Source organism: Coenobita brevimanus, chromosome 110 (genome assembly GCF_032717465.1).
Source record: "Coenobita brevimanus isolate Jiangsu-jjx chromosome 110, ASM3271746v2, whole genome shotgun sequence".
NCBI classification, from domain to species: Eukaryota; Metazoa; Arthropoda; class Malacostraca; order Decapoda; family Coenobitidae; genus Coenobita; species Coenobita brevimanus.
In genome coordinates, this window is record NC_137063.1 from 27,773,911 (window position 1) to 27,788,383 (window position 14,473).

Sequence of the window (14,473 nt, forward strand, 5' to 3'; positions counted from 1 at the left end):
ATAGTTAACTATTCTGATTGTCTCATCTAATACTTGCTGCAACTCAGGAACTAATGATTTTGAAATAAGGGTCTCTCTATGCAGGAAACAATGTGTAAAAACAATGCCAGGGTTTTTCAGTTTTGCAAGTGCAATGAATCCTTTTATTCTCCCTGACATGGAAGGGGCACCATCTGTGCAGATACTCATGCATGATTTCCATGACAAATCATTTGAGCTGAAAAAGCTGTCAACCACCTCAAAAAATATCTTGACCTCGTGTTGTTTATGGAAGTGGTTTGCAAAATAAAAATTGTTCAGTTATGTCTTCATTACAAACAAGCCTGATAAATGGTAAAAGTTGAGCTTTTCCAGTGATGTCAGTTGGCTCATCCAAATGGATGGCAAAAATTCTCACTTCTTTGATACGAGCTATGATTTGTGACTCAACGTCTTGAGACATATCAGAAATACGACGACTGATGGTGTTATCTGACATTGGGATTTTCAAAATCTCTTTTTCACATTTTTCACCAAATATAATGTTCACAATTTTGCTACATGCTGGTAATTTTACTGACTCTGCAATTGTATGTGCTTTCATTTTTTTGGCAACCATTTCTGCAACAGCATAACTTGATTCTTGAGCTTTGGCAGATACAGTCGTGATACTGGTGGTTTGTTGAGACTGGCGTGTTTGGTCTGTGATAAGCCTTTTAAAATATTCAGTTGATTTCTCACATAAATGAGAGTGCTTTGTCTGAAGATGTCATTTAAATTTACTTGGAACCATCGCTTGATTCGCTAGTCTTTCGCCACAAACAACACAGACAGGACGTGGTCACACTCTGCTGCCTGCCTCCACACTGACAACATCTCCTGCTCCTGTCTTGTTTCAACAAGGGTAACAGCTCTCCGGTTCGCCGTTGATCGAGCTGCTCTGCCCTTCTTGTCTCTCGACAGTGCTTTGAGGTGTTGTTGCTGTCGTTGCTCGCCGCCTTCATCCTGACCACGCCTTGGTCTCCAGCCACTGTTGTGTACCGGGGTGCTCACGCTTGTGCGCACTCGCCCTTCAGTGGTTTCTTTTTGCCTCTTACTGTATTTCCTTTCCGGCTCTTAGTGTTCCCCTGGTACGTGGTACGAAGCCGAACCCCGCGGTTTCCAGGCGCAGGCCTGGTACACAAGGGGGCCCCGTAGTCGGGGTGGTTATAGGAAGCTGCAGGGGTGAGCCAAAACTCTGGTTAGGGCTAGGAGTAGGCAAGACCTTCGGGGCTGTGGCAGGGGCTGTCTCGCCCTCCGCTAGCGGGGGGGCAGTTTCCACCACAGTAGGTAGGCTCCTTCCTGTGTTTCTGTGTGCTTGTTTGTGTTTGTGTGCGTGCCTGTGTGAGTGATTCTGCCTGTCTGTCATGGCAGGCAAGGCTAGGTCTAGACCCCCAGGGTCTTCGAGGAATCCTCTGCCATCGAGGATCCCGATACCTGATCCATCTGCTAGAGTCCTCACTGCTGGAGATAGGGTTGGGACGGTTCCTGGGGCGTTGGGTGAGGGTATGGCTGCGGTCACCCATCCAGGAGTTGCCACAATTCGATGTGACTCACTATCGGTCACCCACCCACCTACTGACAAGGGCAAGAAGTGCTTAACTTCTGGAAAGAAGAGGGTGCGGCATGAATCAGGAGACAGCTCAACTGTATCTGCTGGCGATCGGGCTTGTCCAGGGAGTCCTGTCTCTGGCTCCTCTGCTTCCTCCTCTGCTGCACCCAGGAAGGTCGCCCGTCGCCATGAGGGGATGGACGTGATTCTGCCTGCTCCTCTGTCTCCAGCCCCCACCACTGCTCCTTCTGCCACCACTGCTACCGCTGCCAATCCCGCCGTTGATGCTGATGCCTCTGAGAGTGCTGAGGGGTTTACCCTTGTAACTCGCAGGGCTAGGCGTTCACCCATTACCAAGCCTGCAGCCCAGGGTTTTTCAGCGCCTGCTACAAAAAGGCCTCCACCTGCACCTCGCCCTTCTGTGTCGGTGGCAGCTCCCCCTCCTCCCCGCTCCTCCTTCCCCGCTTTCAGGGTTCCTCTGCAGCCGGGCTACACCACCAGCTACGACGCAGTTGCGGCCCTGGAGAGGCAGCTGCCGGGTCTTGCTGTGACCAATCGCTTTGGGAGGGACGAAAGCTGTGTATTGATTCCAGCAACAGAGGAGGCATACCTGCAACTCAAGGTGGTGGCAGAGGACGAGGCAGCTGTCGTGAAGGTGGTAGAGCTAACACGGGGCGGACAGGTCACCAAGGCCGTGGTGATGGGATACCCTCGCCGTATGCCTGTGGACATCCTGCTCCAACACGACTTGGTAGAGGAGGCGACCAGGTGTCAGCACCAGAGGACTCGGGAGGAGACGCTGCAGGTGTTCGTAACCCTCCGGGGCCCTCTTGTTCCCTCCCTAGATCTGGGGAACTGGGGTGTGTACTGGCTGCGCCCTTACACTCCAGAGCCGCTGCGATGCTTCCGCTGCCAGAGGTTCGGCCACCACCGTGCGAGCTGCAACAGACCTGTGGTGTGTGGGATGTGCAGCGGCTCCCACGAAACCGAGCAGTGCCTTGCGAGGTTCAAGGCGAAGGAGCCGGTCGCCGCCCGCTGTCCCAACTGTGCAGGCGCTCACCATGCCTGGCATCCCAGCTGCCCTGCGAGGGTGAAGAGGGTGACTCAGGGCAGGGAGGGGCAAGTCTCTTGGGTGCGGCAGCAACAGGCATTGATAGCGACACCCGCTCCCCCGGGCACTTTTGTTTGGGGTCAGCAGCGCCGCTCTCAGGAGCCAGGCCCACCGGTTCTGAGCGAGTCGGCCTTTCCCCCCTTGACACCTGCTTTGAGGACAGCCAGTGCGGTGGCAGAGGTTCACCATCCAGCGACCCCGGTGGCTCGGGTGCCCTCACCTCCTCCTTCCCGGGCGGCTCCTGTGACAGCGCCAGTGTCTCAGGCGTCTACTCCAGAGGAACCGCTATTTACCAAGGACGAGCTGCGTCACCTTGGGGCTCAGATGGCGGAGGCCATCACGAGTGCAGTGGCTCGGGCTTTGGGGGTTCAGCTGGGGTCAGGCCCCTTGGTGGCTGTGATCGACAGGTGGCTGGAGTGGAGCGTCGGCAAGCGGCGAGGGACCCCTGCTCCTGTCTCGGGCAGGCCTCCTCGCGCCCCTCGGAAGTCGGGCTCGCCCACATGGACGACTGCACAGAAGGCGTCCAGGGCTGGGGTCAGGGCTCGGCCCCGTCGTGCCCAGACTCCTGCCACTCCCCGACTCCCGTCTGCCCCTCAGGTGCTTCCATCAACTCCTCCTTTGACTCGGGGGTCGAGCGATCCCCGCCTCAGTCTGTCTCTGGATGCGGGGAGGTCGTCTCCCTTCGCCTCCTCCAGTGGAACTGTGTTGGGGCAATGAGCAAGCTACCCCTCCTTCAAGAGGTGGCCGTCAGAGATCGCCCGCATCTTATTCTGTTGCAGGAAACCCTTCTGTCTGAGGGCTCCTCCTTTCGTTTGGCGGGTTATACCGCCCATCTCCTCCCTCGTGAGCGTGGTGTGTCCAGGGGCTGTGCCATACTGGTCCGTGACCACATTGCCTCCACTAGCTGTGTACCCCCTCCCTTCTGTGGAGATGGTGTGGAGGTCCAGGGCGTGGTGCTTCACTTGGCGGGGTCGCCCCTTACTGTGTACAATGTGTACCGTAGTTCTCGGGCAGCCCTGGAGCTGGGGGACTTGTTCTCCCAGGCTGCCGGGGGACCGGTATACATTGGGGGCGATTTCAACGCACACCATGCTCTGTTGTCCTCGCCTCTCCCCTCCAACGAGGCAGGTCGGCACATTTCCATCACTCTGGAGGAGGTGGGTGGTGTATCCCTGCTGAATGATGTCAACGAACCCACACATGTCCGTGGAGGTCGGCTGGACCTGGCCTTCCTCTCGACTCCTCTAGCAGGCTCCACTGTGTGGTCGCTCCATCCCTACCTTATGAGCGATCACTTTGCCATTGTGGTGGACCTGCCATTGCCTCCTCCCTCTCTTCGAGCCGCCTCCGCTACGGTGGGATGTGGGCAGGGCAGATTGGGAAGCCTTTGATAAGGCCCTCACTCTCGCTTTCTCCTCCTCTCCCCCGGCGTTGGACCTAGAGAGTTGTGCAGATCAGGTTGCCGCTGTCTTTCGGCAGGCTGCTTCTATTGCCATCCCTTTGCGGAAGCGCTTTGCAAGGTGCTACCGGGACGGTTGGTTCTACTGCGATAGGGTCAAAGAGCTGAACCGCAGGCTTAATGCGGCACGCAGACAGTACCGGCGGCGCCGCACTTCGCCGTGCCGCCGGTGCTTGTTTGCCGTGTCTCGTCATGTCCTTGCGGAGAAGCGTCGCCTTAGGGAGGAGGCGTGGATTGTATGGTGTCGCACCCTTGATTCTCACTCCACACTTCGTGAGATGTGGAGGAGAATCGGGTCCGTCTCTGGTCCACGTCCCTCCCGTCCGCCTTCGCATCCCGACCCTGTTGCAGAGGCCAACCGCCTGGCTCAGCACTTTGCTGACCGCTCCTCCTCCTCCAATCTCCCGCGATCAGTCTTGGCTGTTCAAGAGCAATTGTCCGACTCTCGTGCTGTGGCTGTCCAGGTGGCGTGTGATCAGTCTGACCCAGCCGATTGCCCCATCACCAGTAGGGAGCTGCTGGCAGCTTTACGGCGCAGGGCGGACACTGATCCAGGCCTTGATGGGCTGACATACTCCATCCTGTCACACGCAGGAGATTGTGGTATGGAGCGGCTTCTTGGTCTGCTCAACCTCTCATGGTCTGAAGGGCGTCTCCCGAGTTTGTGGAAGGCTGCTGTTATTCACCCTATCCCGAAGCCAAATGCTCCCGGTGCCATGCGCCCCATTTCCCTCCTTAGCTGTATTGCCAAGACGGCTGAGCGAGTTGTGCGGGCGCGTCTTGCATGGAGACTGGGTCCGCTTCACCCAAGGATCTTTGCTTATCATCCTGGCAGGAGTGCTTCTCACTGCCTTGCATCGTTCCTTGGGGAGCTTCGGGGTGGTGTGGGGATGGCGGTGTTCCTTGACCTCGAGAAGGCCTTCGAGCTGGCAAGCCCTGCGGTCATCTTGCAGGCTCTGGCGGCTCGGGGGGTGGGCGGTAAGCTTTTGTCATGGGTTAGTGACTTCTTTTGTGGTCGCTCAGCAGGAGTCCGATTTCAGGGGCGTCTCTCCCCCTTTTATGACTACCAGAATGGTACTCCTCAGGGGAGTGTGTTGAGCCCTCTCCTTTTTAACGTTCTGGTGGAGGGGCTCCTTGATGTAGACTTCGGTCGTGGGGTCACCCTCTTATCTTATGCCGATGATCTGGCCCTGATCTTTACCAGGAGGGACTGCTTTGCCCAGGCGAACGAGGCTCTGGCCAGGTTGTATGGCAAATGCTCAGAACTTGGCCTCAAAATCAACTTTGCCAAGTCAAAGTGTTTGCCTTTTGGCCTCCTTCCCCCACATTTTCCACTCGTGCTGGGGGGTCACCAGCTGTCCTTCGTGGCCGTCCACAAGTATCTTGGGGTGTGGTTCGATAGTAACTTCACCTTTGCGAGCCATGTCCGCTATTTGCGTGAGCGAGCGTCCACGCGTCTCTCTGCCCTTCGCTCCCTCTCCAAGAAGAGTTTGGGGGCCTCCTATATGGTACTCAGAACTTTTTACACACACGCTATTAGGTCGCTGGTAGATTACAGTGCCATATGCTTGACTGGTCTTGCCCCGCGGGTTTCTCAGTCTCTTGAGGTCATGCAGAATGACGCTTTGCGGGTCATTCTGCATGCGCCTCCTTGGACCCGGCTGGTCAATCTGAGGTTGGAGAGCAGTTTCCCATCTTTGAGGGGTAGAATTATGCTCCGTGCTGCAGCAACTACTCTGCAGCTGGTACACCGCAGACCCACTCTCCCTGTCTCTGCTCTCCTCCTGAGGCTCTTGTCACGCCCTCCTGACCCGGCCCCTCGGCGAGACTGGGCTCGAGCAACGGTTGCTATGTTGCATGACATGGGGGCTGCTGACTCCATCTGCCAGGTCCCTGATGCACCCTTTGCTGGGTTTGAGTATCCGCCCCCATGGGAGCCTCCCCCATTCCAGTTGATTTGTCCAGCACGTGCCAAGCCCCGTGGCACCATCCCTGCCCTCCTCCGTCAGGATGGTCTCCGCCGGGTTGCGGCTCTGGGATCTCCGGGATCGGCTGTGTACTACACCGATGGTTCTGTGGCGGCTGATGGTGCTGCAGGGGCGGCCTTCATTTTTGGGGACACGGTGGAGTCTTGGCGGCTTTCACAGGGGGCCTCTGTGTTCCAGGCAGAGCTGGCGGCTATACTGGGGGCTTTGCGGCATGCACACCACCATCAATATCGCCGTGTGGTCGTCCATTCGGACTCGCTCTCTGCCATCATGGGTCTTCGCTCCTTCTCCCTCAAGGATAATGTCTTTTTGCTGTCAGCGATTTACACCTTCGCCTCTCTCCTGGTCTGCAGGGGTGCATCTGTTGTCCTGCACTGGCTCCCGGGGCATGTTGGCATCCACGGGAACGAGTTGGCGGATGAGGCTGCACGCTCTGCATGTTCCCTTCCTGCTGTCACGTTCCCATTCGGCAGAGGCCGGGCTCAGATTGTCAAGTCTTTCGCTGCTACAATCTGGCAGTTGTCATTGGAAGAGCATAGGCTAGTGGTATCAGAGGGCTCCCGTTCTGCCACGTGGTGTGCCACTGCTACATCATACTCCCAGCTGCAGCCCCCCCCAGGTCTGCCAAATTTTTTGCTTGTGAGGCTCAGGCGCTTGCGGCTTGGCTTTTTATGTTATAAGCAGATCACTGGGGTGGAACCTGACTCGTGTGAACATTGCTTAGAGAGGGAGACGGAGCCCCTCCTTCATTATATGCTAAGGTGTCCTGTCACTGACATCTTCCGCTCGCATTTGGGAGGTGCTTTTGTGCCATCTGGGGATGATGTCCGTGATGCCTCTGCCATTGTTGCCCGTTTGCCGATGGAACTTCTGCTGCGGGTGGTCAGTCGCCACCCCCCTCCTCGCTAATATGAGCAGCGCATGCTAGCGCACCTTTAACGGGCTCACTTATTTGCCCGTGTCCCAGTCTGATCTGGGACGAATATCACAACAACAGGACGTGGTTCCTCTTCTCCAGATGAAGTGAATCCAAAGGACAAGTAGTCTTCTTTATACAGTCGCACAACTGATTTGGAAGTAATACTGTCTGTCCTAATTGTCTTGCTTCCAGAACTAGTTCCGGCCACACTAGCTTCACTGCCCTCATCTTCTAAAGTTCGTTTCATAATTACATCTCCTGATCTTTACTTTTAAGACGTATACAAGGAAGAGGGGCGCCAGGCAGCGCGTCCAAGTGCCGCTGTGGTGAAGGCCCGTATGGCTGAGAAAATCCGTTAAATCGGAGGCCCGGCGGAATAACAGTTACCAGTTCGTACATACAGTGTGATATGCCCCCCAGAAATAGGGTATAATATAAATTCACAATTAATTAAATTCATTGTCATTAAGCCGTGACAAATGATGGTCATACTCATAGATGTCACATTTGCCATGTGCACGTTGTTTGAGGGAGGATCAATCTTCCTTCCCCAATTCCCACGGCACACCTGCAGTTGCTTCGCGGCACACTGGTTGAAAATCACTGCATTAGAGGGAGATTTAAGCTTCTGTCACGTGCTTCCACTGTTCACTTTGTTATATATATAACTTAAATTATATTTATGACTTAAATTAGTTTGTCTTTACACACACACTCATACACAAACACACACACACACACACACACACAGAAGTGGATGAAGTCATGTCAGGCCAGGTGGCGAGATGTGAGCGGACGAACTCTAACGGTGTCAGGTCAGCCACTAGCCAATCAGAGTATAGGAAACAAGGCAGCGCTGTACGCCGGGAAATCCCCGGCTGGACTCCACCCAAACCTTGGTTTTAGATTGGTGAGACTATAGCAAGGACAGTTTCTGAGGAAAGAATGTCTGGTGGGGGTTCTTGAGGGGCGCTGTTTGGCTGGAGGTTTTGCATGGCTGTGGTGGCTATCAGTTTCTGAAATGTAGGGTTGGGTGGAGGAGGAAGGGTGTCGTTGAGGCATTCTGCATGGTGTTGAGTCACTCGTTTTTTGTTTCTTTGTAGTAGAGGTGGTGCAACATAAGTTACATGGGTGGGATGGATCCTGTGCTGAAGAAATGAACTATGTAGGCTGACCTCTCATGCATATTACTATCCCTGATTGAGAGTACTTGTTTCTTGGTACAAGTGGTCTATATTTCTGGCTTTTGCGTATCCCGTTATTATTCTTAAGGCTTTGTTATGTGCTTGTGTACATTTTCCATGTCTGTGGTTGTTAAGGTTAGGGCCTAGTTTGAGCTTTTATAATTCACTGTCTTTCGAATGAACTGCTTAAATTATTACCACTTACGCCATGTGATCATAGGTGTCCCTGTGAGTGTTTTCAAGGCTTCTCAGTTGTGATGTGCCTTAATTTGCACTGATGTTGCTTGCATGTTAAGAAAAGGTCATGTGTCTGTCCAAAGTAAGTCCAGGAATTCTGGAGTTTCTTCCTCATGGGAGTGATTGGTTAAAGAGGGGGACTTGGGTGTGGGTTAAGATTCGTGTGTGACTGGTCTGGAGAAAGTGATGGTGTGTCTGTTTAGTGAAGCAGTTGTTTTACTCTGTCTTTACCAGTGTTCTAGTAAATATAGGTAGTGTTAGAATTGGTATGAAGATTGCTGAGTTTTGGAGTGTTGTGAATGTATTGCTGTGTTCCCAAAGGGGTAATAAGGGATTAGTGTTACCATTCCTATTTCAAAAGCATTTGGATGTGCCTTGAAGACGTCAGGTTTTGTGTTGCAACTGCTCTAAAGAAATACTATTCATTAACAGCACCAGTGCGAGAAACAAAATTACATACCCACACTAGTCTCCCACCATACCAGGAACTAACACGGAAAACTTCATTAAAATAAAACAAAATCCAGTTAGCAATGCATTCGTTCGTTTATAAAGACTCCAACATGCTTGCATGCGTCAGGCTGGTCACCTAATGGCGGCTATCCACGCTGCTCGATCTCTGTTAGCCTCTGTATACGGTCCCTGATCCCTGAGGCCACCCTCTATGACTCTGTCCCAAATATTTTTCGGTCTGCTTCTCGCAACTCTATCCTCACCGATCACACCTCTGACCCTTTGCACCCAGTGTCATCCTCCATCTTCTCCACATGCCCAGACCACCTCAGTCTACCCTTTGTTATCACAACACTGATACATACAAGTCTCAATCATCCTCGCAATTCTTCATCAGCAAGCCAAACCCATAACCCCGGCCTATCATTCATGGACGCATTACACATCATTATCTCCGTTCGTTTGAGCCTACGAATCTCCTGCTCATTTACCGCCCAAGTCTCACTACCGCATGGTATTACACTCCTCACACATGCTGCATACAAGGATCACTTAGCACGTATTGAGCGCCCTCTCAGTATCAGGAGGCCCAACAACTCCCTCAACTTCTTCCAGCCACTTCTTGCTCTTACCACTGAGTTAGTTCTAGCCCCACCTCCAGCACATATCATGTCCCCCAAATAACAAAACTCCCCCAAACACTCAAGAGACTCGTCTGCAAGATTAATCCTTTCCTGCGTCTCTTTTTGCATGCTGTCCCCACATACCGCACACATAAAATCACCATTGTTTTGCAACCTACCCCTAAATCCACTAGACCTCTTATGCACTCACTAATCACAAACACTTCACAAGATGGAGTTACTTCCCACACTCTTGTGGTAAATTGCTCATGGCCACATTCCCTCTGCCTTGACTCTACCGCCACCGGCCCAAGATATTATTATCACTTTTATCAGCGTTTACCATCAAACCATTGTGCACCATTCCAGCTCAATCCTTCCTAAATCTTTCCTCCGCTACCTTCTCATTCTCCGCGATCAGCATCAAGTTATCAGCATCTAACACCTCCCATGGAAGTTCATTTCTGAAATCAAGCGAGAGAACTTCAAGCATCACGATAAACAATAATAGGTTTAAATCTGACCCATGATGTACATTAACTTTCAGAGAAATTCATCACTTTAACCTCCTTTCACTCTCACCTGAGTGCGAAAACTTACCTACTGTACATGACTCCTCCCATCCACTCCTCAGTCACAACTCTTCTCATTGCTGACTTTACCACATTCTTGAACACTGTCAGAAGTCTTCTCCAAATCAACAAAGTACAACTATTCCTTTCTTCCTCTGTATTTTTCCCGAAGCTGTCAAGGATGAATATTTTATCAGTGGTTCCTTTGCTTGGCATAAACCCCAAAACTGCGTCTCTCCAATATTCAATACTTCCCTTATCACATCGTCTTGTACTTTCTCCATGACATTCATTACCTATTCCAATAGCTTTATGCCTCATAATTTTCTCGCTCCACGGCATCGCCCTTCCCCTTTTACACATTTACAACCACGCTCTTCAACCAGTCATCTGGAACAACACACTCATATATAACAGAATTTATAAATCAGTAACTAAACGCACTCGTATATCTTTACATATACAGTATATCTCACCTTCACCAAGAAACACATTTTCATCTAGTGAGAAATGAGGAGCACAATTCATCGTTTTAAAACAAATCCATACCATCCTTATACTACGCCCCCTCCACCACAAAGAAACAATAAATGAGCAGTGTCTGTGCGCTGTGCACAGGCCTACTGCACGCCTTTAAATCCTTCGCTACAGTATGTTTTCATTTTATATCAGACAACCATCAGACGATGTTATTCAACTTGGGAAGATGTATAGTTGTGGTGGAGGGTAATAAATACTACTGTATACATCTATCTATCTATCTATTGCCAGACGCCTCAATCCCGTTTGGGGTGGCCACAAACAAATCGCCTCCAAGTCGCCCTGTCCCCCGCCATTTCACTGCCCTGCTCCCAACTCACACCCCCCTCTCTCATATACCTCTCCACCCCATCCCTCCATCTCATCCTCGGCCTCCGCCTCCCTCTTCCCCCCTCCACCTCACTCACATACACTCTCTTCGTCAGTCTTTCACCCTCCATCCTCTCCACATGGCCAAACCACCTCAGTGTGTTCCTCATAACGCTCCCTATCACATCCACATCAACACCACAACGTTCCTTTATATTCTCATTCGTCAGCCTATCTCTCCCTGTGACTCCACAGGCTCCTCTTAAATAACTCATTTCCACTGGTCTCACTCTTGACTTGTGTCCTTCCAACAACGTCCAAGCTTCACTTCCGTACGTTAGAGTTGGTATCACAATACTGTCACGTAGTAACTTTTTCACTTCCATGCTCACTTCCCTGTTTCTTATCACTGCTTTCAAAGAACTAGCAACCTTTCTTCCCTGCTGTACCCTTTCAAGCATTTCACCCTCCAAACCTCCATCCTTACTCATCACACTACCCAAGTACTTAAACGTACTCACATTTTCCAATTCCTCACCATCCAACCTCGCTGTACATTCACTGACTTCACCTCTCTCAAAGACCATCACTTTACTCTTCCCTACATTCACCTTCAGATTCCGTTTCTTACACACTCTCCCAAACTCATCCACCAAGCCTTGCAGCTCCCCTTCGTCTTCACTCAACAACACAGTATCACCTGCAAACAACAGTACAGGGAGTTTCCAAACACTATCCTCTCTCACCAGGGCCACTCCAACATCCACTACCCTACCTTGTACCTCTTTTATTACCCCATCCATGTACAGATTGAACAACCATGGAGACATGACACATCCCTGTTTCAACCCAACTTTCAAAGAGAAAAATTCACCTAGTTCACCATCCACACGCACTGCAGCCTTCGCACCATCGTACATACTCTTCACAGCATTCAACAACTTCCCATCTACTCGTACTCCATATATTCTTAACACTTTCCACAATCCTTGTCTATCCACCCTGTCATATGCTTTCTCCAAATCCATGAAAGCTGCATACAACTTCTTTCCCTTCTCTAGAAACTTTTCCACTAAAGATCTAAGAATGAATATCTGATCTACACAACCTCTTCCCTTCCTAAAGCCTCCCTGTTCTTCTCCAACTAATTTCTCTGTTCTTTCTCTAACTCTGTCAATAAGTATCCTACCATACACTTTTCCTATTATACTAAGAAGACAAATGCCCCTATGATTACCACACACTTCTTTTTCCCCTTTTCCTTTGTACAAGGGAATAATTATACCTGACTTCCAATCCTCCGGGACTCTACCTTCCTCCCAGGCTAATCTGCACATCTTCCACATCCATTCTACTACTATCTCTCCCCCATGCTTCAGCATTTCACCACACACTCCATCAATTCCTGGGGCTTTCCCAGATTTAACTTTCTTCATTGCTTCCACAACTTCTATCCTACTGATTTCTTCCTGTCTTCTCACCTCCCTCCTTCTCCCAGCCATTCCCCAGCCACTTATACTCGCATTACTTCCATCCTCTATGTTCAACAATTCTTTAAAGTGTTCTCTCCATCTGCTCACTTTTTCTCCCTTCTCCACTAGTAATCTACCATTTTTATCTTTCACTCCCCTGCTAACTTCACTTCCACCCTGTCTTACTCTTTTCACCTCTTTCCAGAACATTTTCTTACAGTCCCTCCACTTTACACTCAAATTCCTTCCAAATTCCTCATCCACTGTCTTCTTACTCTCTCTTACTAATCTTTTCACCTCTCTCTTTCTTTCTACATATAACTCTCTCTTCCGCCTCTCAACTTCTTCCACGCCCCTATTTCTCATCCATTCATTGTATGCTTTCTGCTTTTGTGCCACAGCCTGTTTCACCTCTTCAGTCCACCACGCTGTTCCTTGCACCCCCCTCCGTCTTCTCTTCCTTCCACACACCACATCACATGCTGCACATATTTCTTCTGTAAATATGCTACACACACCTTCCACGTCTCCCATCTGCTCCAATTCATATTTGCCCAATCGTTCCTCCACTTCTCTCTTATACTCTGCCTTTTTCTCATCCTCTTGTAACCTTTCCACTCTCCTTGCAACTACTCCTTCCTCTCGTCTTTCCCTTCTTCTATTTCTCCATTCTAATTGGACCTTGATTCTGGCCACCACCAAGTAGTGGTCAGAAAGTCCACTCCCCCAACCTCTATAAACTCTTGCATCTATTACACATCTTCGCATCCTTTGATCCACACACACATAATCAATCATTGCCTTCCTTTCATTCAGTTCACCACCCACCCTTCTCATCACTCGCCATGTATACCTGTGGATCATTTTATGCCTGAAGAGGGTATTGGCTACCACCAACCCCCTCCCAGCACAAATGTCCACTAACGCACTCCCAGTCTCATCTATCTCAGCAGGCACACCCCACTCACCAACTATTCCATCCACCTTCGCATTCCCAACTTTACCATTCATATCGCCAATCAAAAACACTCTCTCATTCCTTCCAAAGTTTTCCATGCACACTTCTACATTTGTCCAGAACTGTATACATATTCCCTCTAATAATGAAAGTCGTCCTTAAAGTAAATATATATATATATATATATATATATATTTGATGGTGCAAAGAATAAATCAAAACACGTCCTTGGGCTGAAGGTCTAAAACGTCGCATCACTGCCCAACGAAATGCTACACAAACTCAAGGCCACCACAGCCATCTTGTATCTTTAACCTAATTTCGTTCTTCATGACCTGTTTCATTCACAAATTTTGCCCTTCCCTGACACTACTTCTTCCTACCAAACTGCGATGCAACCATTGCCCTTCTCTGCTTCAGTACCAACACGAAATACAGCCTGCGAGCCATCCACTCTGCCCTCACACAAAACCAGCTCACTTACCTCAATCGCACAACACAGGCAAGCTTTCAAGGCAGTCCACGTACCATATAAACGATGTGTTCCAATATATGTAATCTTTTTCCAAGCAAATTTTACTCTGAGATGAAGGAAACGACGAATCTAAAACACAGGTAGCAACGAAGCTTTCACCTATGTATTTTTATGTAACTCATTGCGGACTAAGTGGCGATGAACATCATATAAAACAGGCGACACACAGTGAGGATTTAAGTATACTGGTAAGCAACTGTTTGAGAACACTACTGAAGTGGCCATAGGTCTGTAGTCCATCAAGTTCACATCCATATGAACCAGTTGCCACAACAGTGCCTTGCATATCTGAAGTACGAGTTTGACACCATTCAGACTTAAACAATCAGGTCCACATCAGAGAAACTGACATAGGCACCTGGTGGCCTAGTGGTTCGAATGCCCCCTTGGAATGAAGGCATTGCAATTATGCTGCAATGCCATCTTGGGAAATAGGCTAATCATGTACCCTTAAATGTGCTAGACCATCACAACCCTGCATCAGGCCACACCACCACAAAGGTGATACTCGGGTACGGGTTATTATTTTTTATTGTATTTATT

The 14,473-nt window shown here is 50.2% G+C and overlaps 1 protein-coding gene across 1 annotated transcript in view; it reads left to right on the forward strand.

The window, feature by feature from the left end:
• Positions 1-3,394: 3,394 nt before the first annotated feature.
• LOC145417520 (uncharacterized) overlaps positions 3,395-14,473 on the forward strand; it is an 11,788-nt gene continuing 709 nt past the window's right edge. The window contains exons 1-2 of the mRNA XM_080286229.1: positions 3,395-4,036; positions 4,161-7,010. Of these exons, the coding sequence (XP_080142355.1) occupies positions 3,395-4,036; positions 4,161-7,010 (3,492 nt within the window). The remainder of the gene's footprint in view (positions 4,037-4,160; positions 7,011-14,473) is intronic.